The following is a 7,500-nucleotide window of genomic DNA, read 5'->3' on the forward strand; positions in this document are numbered from 1 at the left end:
AGTCCTCCAGGATGAAGGCAGATCCGTCTGGCTGGTAGACGATCTCACCGCACAGGTTCTCCACGTCACTATCTTCTAACTCGTCCATCTCGCTGTCTCTCTCACACACCTCTGCCACTCCATCAGGCTCCCCATCTCCCTCACTCTCGCCCTCCTCCTCCTCTTCTTCCCGCCCTACTGTGTTAGGCATGCGAGCGTTGGGGCAATGGTGCTCCATGTACTGCTGTAAACTGGAGAAGGAGGTGGAACATTCATTACAGGGGATCTCCTTTGCTGTGGCCACCAGCGAAGCAGAAGTGTGGACATGGTCCAAACCCGATACAACAGTCCCGGTTCCGGTAACAGTTCCGTTTCCGGTAAAGCTTTCTATCCGGGTCTGCTGCTCCGTCCTCAGCGGGCTGCCGGTGTCTGTGGCATTATGGAGGGTAGCAGGGCTGTTCTCTGGCGCTGCGACAGTGTCATTGGTATCAGCGGTGGGATCCATCCCAGCGGCAGCAGCAGTTCGGTATCTCTCGGTCTCCTCTGCGTCACACGGCCCTGCTGGCAGCGACGACAGCTTATGGCCATTTTCCTGCCGCAAGACGAAAGAAGGGGAGTCACAGGTTGCCATGGCGACCTTTACATGGGGATCTCATCTCATCCAATCAAACAGGGACCTGAAGAAAGAACGAAAGAGAAAAAAGAGTGCGAAAGTCATTAGAAAAGTATTACAACAATAGCAATCACACTGTTTATCAAAAAGGCACAATATTAGATCCTACATCCAAAATCCCATAATAATTTCAAATGTATGCAACTCAAAATGTGACTATTGAATGCTGACTGCCAAGAGAAGGCCTACCACAGCGTTTACCATTAAAGTTAAAGAAGCCCCCTGACAACTTGTGAAAAGAGAAAATCCAATATAAATGTGAATAGATCTGAGCAGCTTTGTCTTAGAGCTGACAGCCAGAACCTATCGCCTGCCCCTGAAAGCAGTTGAACACCACACAAAAGTTTCCCTGAGTCCCTCTCTCTCTGACCCCTCACTGATTAATGCCCTGGAAACAGAGGGAGGAGTGAACGAATGTGACTGATCCCTCGCTCTGGCCATGAGAGGAGGAGAGGAGCAAAGGAGAGAAAAGTCTGACTCCTGTGTCGGTTAGAAAATCAGCTTAGCCTAAATCTGGGCCTGGTAAAGACCCCTCAGCATGTAGCTAACACTTCCTGATTAACACACCAGCGTCATTGATTAAACCTCTTCTCCATGCCCTCCCCAAGCCCTGTCCACACTGGCCAGCCACCAGCACCAACAGGCATACAGATTAGACACCAGTCACTCCACCTTCAACTTCACAGGCACATGGTATCAACACCAACTAAAGTAAATCACAGAGAGAGGAGCAGCTAAACTACACATCACAAACAAACACACAGAGCTCAGTCTGACCCTACTCCAGATGACAAATCTGATTCATCCAAATAACCCCACCTTCAACTCCACACCCTTCAACACTCTCCCTGGCCCAAATCCAATTCAAGAGTATATAATGCTTTTGCTTTTGTAAGACAAGTTGGTGTGTGAATGAGCTAACATTCCAATGACGGTTTAAAACGGCAACCTTCAACCCCACCCACCTCCTATTGCCTGCCCCTTTCTCCATCTCTATCCCCCCACCCCTCTATCCCCCACCCCCTCTATCCCCCCACCCCTCTATGCCCCCCACACCCTCTATCCCCCCCACCCACTATCTCTCCATCGCTCTCTTTCTGTGACACAGTACAAAGCAATTAGAGGTTTTAACTGAAACAATCCACAGCCTGTGGGAGGGGGCTTCATGGATATTAAAGTGTGAGGATTGAAATCAAGTGTGTGTGTGTGTGTGTGTGTGTGTGTGTGTGTGTGTGTGTGTGTGTGTGTGTGTGTGTGTGTGTGTGTGTGTGTGTGTGTGCGTGTGTGTGCGTGTGTGTGTGTTCTGTACCATAATCAAGTGTAATCTGAGATGGTGTAATCTGAGATGGCAGAGAGATGACTCCATGAACAGTACAGATGAAACAACAGAGATGATGTGCTGTCCCTACGTGATGGCCTAAATCATCAGAGAAGAGAATCTGAGATGGCAGAGAGATGAGTCCATGAACAGTACAGATGAAACAACAGAGATGATGTGCTGTCCCTACGTGATGGCCTAAATCATCAGAGAAGAGAATAAATAACATGACAAACAATGTCTCTCTTTCTTACTCACCCTAAAGCAACACTGCTCTGGTGAGGAAGGCTACACAACAACAAACCAGCTGTCCTATTCTAGTCTAAATGACTCTAAATATCTAGATCTAGATGTGATGGGTTAAGACACAGCTAAACCTCTACATCTCTCCCAACCTAAAACTAAGAATATAACCAACCAGTCAGTCAACTTCATGCATTTTTCATCCCGGGTTGTGTAGCATCCTGTTTTAAGAGGCTTGCAGGGGAATTATGATTGAGTTTAAAGCTGTTTAGTAGCCAGGGGTTCTGAGCGCTAACATGAAAGAGACTAGAGGATTTATTCCTTGTACTTGTTGTCATTTTGCTGCTAACTGCCCTTGATGTGTGTGTTGGACATAAAACAGTCAGTTTAACAGGAATTATATATATCCTTGAGTGCTGAGACATGTCTTGAAGATGTACCTATTGCTTCAATGTATCACACCGCATAGACACACATGAACTACAGCGGTAAACAGAGCTCAACTGCAAACAATGGAATAGTTGTCTCTCGACACTGATCTGAAGTCAGCGCTGTGTTTTTTCCATTATAGTTAAGGTTAGGATTTGGGGAGGGTAAGTTGATCTGAGTCCCCACTGTTAGCATTAACCTTAGCAGGTACAGTGTGATTATCCTTTTAAAGCAGGGCTAAGCTAAAGTAGCATTGACGCAGGTCAACTGTTATAGCTCTACGGTAGTTACCTTCCGCCACAACAACAGTCAGTGTTTCACAATACAGAAACTAATTAAGTAGGAGTGCATGCAAAACATAATTTAGCGCTCAGAGCTGAATATTTGAGAAATGCTTTACAAATAAAGTTCTTGAAGTAGATCCCAGGATTGGTCACTTATGAACAGTGTGTCATAAAATAGCATACCTGCTCCAAAAGGTTTCACGTCTCATTTTCCCCTCTTTTTATCTACACCTTTTAATGTGCCCAGCAGCTATTACAACCCAGATCAAGTTACTGCAGTGTTTAGTAACCTCAGTGCTCTCCTCCCACTCCCTCCCCCTGCTACAACCGTCCTAGAGAGAGAGAGAGAGAGAGAGAGAGAGAGAGAGAGAGAGAGAGAGAGAGAGAGAGAGAGAGAGAGAGAGAGAGAGAGAGAGAGAGAGAGAGAGAGAGAGAGAGAGAGAGAGAGAGCACAACAATGAAGCCAGCTTTCCCATGGTTCAAAACGGTTCCTAGAACAACAGAGATGTCTGGGACCAGTCCTACCTCTAGTTTTTAATTATGACTCTCCCTTGCCTCCCGTGAACACACACACACACACACACACACACACACACACACACACACACACACATACACACACACACACACACACACACACACACACACTGTGAAGTGATTAAAGAAGCGTCTGATCTGATGCTGAGAAATAAATAATATCCGTGGAATGCTAACCAGACCCCAGCGTTGCTAAGTTCTTTGGGGAAGAGAGGGCTAAAAGACTCCTTGGCCTATTGTTTTTCCTCCAACCCCCTCCCTCTCTCTCTCTCCTCCTCTCTCCCCTCTCTCCTTCCCTCCCTCCGTCTGCTTTTCTCTCGCTCAAAGAGAGGGACGGCAGGCATTCTAAAGCAGGGGATTTATTTTCTCCTTTTTTTTATTTTTGTAATTCTTGCTCTCCCCCTCTCTTTCTTACTAACTTGCTCACCCCCTCTCTTTCTTACTAACTTGCTCTCCCCTCTCTTTCTTACTAACTTGCTCACCCCCTCTCTTTCTTACTAACTTGCTCACCCCCTCTCTTTCTTACTAACTTGCTCACCCCCTCTCTTTCTTACTAACTTGCTCTCCCCTCTCTTTCTTACTAACTTGCTCTCCCCTCTCTTTCTTACTAACTTGCTCACCCCCTCTCTTTCTTACTAACTTGCTCTCCCCTCTCTTTCTTACTAACTTGCTCTCCCCTCTCTTTCTTACTAACTTGCTCTCCCCTCTCTTTCTTACTAACTTGCTCTCCCCTCTCTTTCTTACTAACTTGCTCACCCCCTCTCTTTCTTACTAACTTGCTCACCCCCTCTCTTTCTTACTAACTTGCTCTCCCCTCTCTTTCTTACTAACTTGCTCACCCCCTCTCTTTCTTACTAACTTGCTCACCCCCTCTCTTTCTTACTAACTTGCTCTCCCCTCTCTTTCTTACTAACTTGCTCACCCCCTCTCTTTCTTACTAACTTGCTCACCCCCTCTCTTTCTTACTAACTTGCTCACCCCCTCTCTTTCTTACTAACTTGCTCTCCCCTCTCTTTCTTACTAACTTGCTCACCCCCTCTCTTTCTTACTAACTTGCTCACCCCCTCTCTTTCTTACTAACTTGCTCACCCCCTCTCTTTCTTACTAACTTGCTCACCCCCTCTCTTTCTTACTAACTTGCTCTCCCCTCTCTTTCTTACTAACTTGCTCATCCCCTCTCTTTCTTACTAACTTGCTCACCCCCTCTCTTTCTTACTAACTTGCTCACCCCCTCTCTTTCTTACTAACTTGCTCACCCCCTCTCTTTCTTACTAACTTGCTCACCCCCTCTCTTTCTTACTAACTTGCTCACCCCCTCTCTTTCTTACTAACTTGCTCACCCCCTCTCTTTCTTACTAACTTGCTCACCCCCTCTCTTTCTTACTAACTTGCTCACCCCCTCTCTTTCTTACTAACTTGCTCACCCCCTCTCTTTCTTACTAACTTGCTCACCCCCTCTCTTTCTTACTAACTTGCTCACCCCCTCTCTTTCTTACTAACTTGCTCACCCCCTCTCTTTCTTACTAACTTGCTCTCCCCTCTCTTTCTTACTAACTTGCTCTCCCCTCTCTTTCTTACTAACTTGCTCTCCCCTCTCTTTCTTACTAACTTGCTCACCCCCTCTCTTTCTTACTAACTTGCTCTCCCCTCTCTTTCTTACTAACTTGCTCTCCCCTCTCTTTCTTACTAACTTGCTCACCCCCTCTCTTTCTTACTAACTTGCTCTCCCCTCTCTTTCTTACTAACTTGCTCACCCCCTCTCTTTCTTACTAACTTGCTCACCCCCTCTCTTTCTTACTAACTTGCTCTCCCCTCTCTTTCTTACTAACTTGCTCACCCCCTCTCTTTCTTACTAACTTGCTCACCCCCTCTCTTTCTTACTAACTTGCTCTCCCCTCTCTTTCTTACTAACTTGCTCACCCCCTCTCTTTCTTACTAACTTGCTCACCCCCTCTCTTTCTTACTAACTTGCTCTCCCCTCTCTTTCTTACTAACTTGCTCACCCCCTCTCTTTCTTACTAACTTGCTCTCCCCTCTCTTTCTTACTAACTTGCTCTCCCCTCTCTTTCTTACTAACTTGCTCACCCCCTCTCTTTCTTACTAACTTGCTCACCCCCTCTCTTTCTTACTAACTTGCTCTCCCCTCTCTTTCTTACTAACTTGCTCTCCCCTCTCTTTCTTACTAACTTGCTCACCCCCTCTCTTTCTTACTAACTTGCTCACCCCCTCTCTTTCTTACTAACTTGCTCACCCCCTCTCTTTCTTACTAACTTGCTCACCCCCTCTCTTTCTTACTAACTTGCTCACCCCCTCTCTTTCTTACTAACTTGCTCTCCCCTCTCTTTCTTACTAACTTGCTCACCCCCTCTCTTTCTTACTAACTTGCTCACCCCCTCTCTTTCTTACTAACTTGCTCACCCCCTCTCTTTCTTACTAACTTGCTCTCCCCTCTCTTTCTTACTAACTTGCTCACCCCCTCTCTTTCTTACTAACTTGCTCACCCCCTCTCTTTCTTACTAACTTGCTCACCCCCTCTCTTTCTTACTAACTTGCTCTCCCCTCTCTTTCTTACTAACTTGCTCTCCCCTCTCTTTCTTACTAACTTGCTCTCCCCTCTCTTTCTTACTAACTTGCTCACCCCCTCTCTTTCTTACTAACTTGCTCTCCCCTCTCTTTCTTACTAACTTGCTCACCCCCTCTCTTTCTTACTAACTTGCTCACCCCCTCTCTTTCTTACTAACTTGCTCACCCCCTCTCTTTCTTACTAACTTGCTCACCCCCTCTCTTTCTTACTAACTTGCTCTCCCCTCTCTTTCTTACTAACTTGCTCACCCCCTCTCTTTCTTACTAACTTGCTCACCCCCTCTCTTTCTTACTAACTTGCTCACCCCCTCTCTTTCTTACTAACTTGCTCTCCCCTCTCTTTCTTACTAACTTGCTCTCCCCTCTCTTTCTTACTAACTTGCTCACCCCCTCTCTTTCTTACTAACTTGCTCACCCCCTCTCTTTCTTACTAACTTGCTCACCCCCTCTCTTTCTTACTAACTTGCTCTCCCCTCTCTTTCTTACTAACTTGCTCTCCCCTCTCTTTCTTACTAACTTGCTCACCCCCTCTCTTTCTTACTAACTTGCTCACCCCCTCTCTTTCTTACTAACTTGCTCACCCCCTCTCTTTCTTACTAACTTGCTCACCCCCTCTCTTTCTTACTAACTTGCTCTCCCCTCTCTTTCTTACTAACTTGCTCACCCCCTCTCTTTCTTACTAACTTGCTCTCCCCTCTCTTTCTTACTAACTTGCTCTCCCCTCTCTTTCTTACTAACTTGCTCTCCCCTCTCTTTCTTACTAACTTGCTCACCCCCTCTCTTTCTTACTAACTTGCTCACCCCCTCTCTTTCTTACTAACTTGCTCACCCCCTCTCTTTCTTACTAACTTGCTCTCCCCTCTCTTTCTTACTAACTTGCTCTCCCCTCTCTTTCTTACTAACTTGCTCACCCCCTCTCTTTCTTACTAACTTGCTCTCCCCTCTCTTTCTTACTAACTTGCTCTCCCCTCTCTTTCTTACTAACTTGCTCACCCCCTCTCTTTCTTACTAACTTGCTCACCCCCTCTCTTTCTTACTAACTTGCTCTCCCCCTCTCTTTCTTACTAACTTGCTCTCCCCCTCTCTTTCTTACTAACTTGCTCTCCCCTCTCTTTCTTACTAACTTGCTCACCCCCTCTCTTTCTTACTAACTTGCTCACCCCCTCTCTTTCTTACTAACTTGCTCTCCCCTCTCTTTCTTACTAACTTGCTCACCCCCTCTCTTTCTTACTAACTTGCTCACCCCCTCTCTTTCTTACTAACTTGCTCACCCCCTCTCTTTCTTACTAACTTGCTCTCCCCCTCTCTTTCTTACTAACTTGCTCTCCCCTCTCTTTCTTACTAACTTGCTCTCCCCTCTCTTTCTTACTAACTTGCTCACCCCCTCTCTTTCTTACTAACTTGCTCACCCCCTCTCTTTCTTACTAACTTGCTCACCCCCTCTCTTTCTTACT

At 46.2% G+C, this 7,500-nt stretch overlaps 1 protein-coding gene across 2 annotated transcripts in view; it reads right to left on the reverse strand.

Annotated features, from left to right (window-relative positions):
• Nucleotides 1-7,500, reverse strand: part of zfhx4 (zinc finger homeobox 4) — a 130,123-nt gene that overhangs the window by 87,453 nt on the left and 35,170 nt on the right. For both annotated transcript variants that reach the window (XM_036935113.1, XM_036935111.1), the window contains exon 2: nucleotides 1-656. This exon is cut by the window's left edge and continues 1,766 nt beyond it. In XM_036935113.1, coding sequence (XP_036791008.1) covers nucleotides 1-610 — 610 coding nt within the window. In that variant the 5' untranslated portion in view covers nucleotides 611-656. The remainder of the gene's footprint in view (nucleotides 657-7,500) is intronic.

This window comes from Oncorhynchus mykiss, chromosome 11, assembly GCF_013265735.2.
Source record: "Oncorhynchus mykiss isolate Arlee chromosome 11, USDA_OmykA_1.1, whole genome shotgun sequence".
In the NCBI taxonomy this organism is placed as follows: domain Eukaryota; kingdom Metazoa; phylum Chordata; class Actinopteri; order Salmoniformes; family Salmonidae; genus Oncorhynchus; species Oncorhynchus mykiss.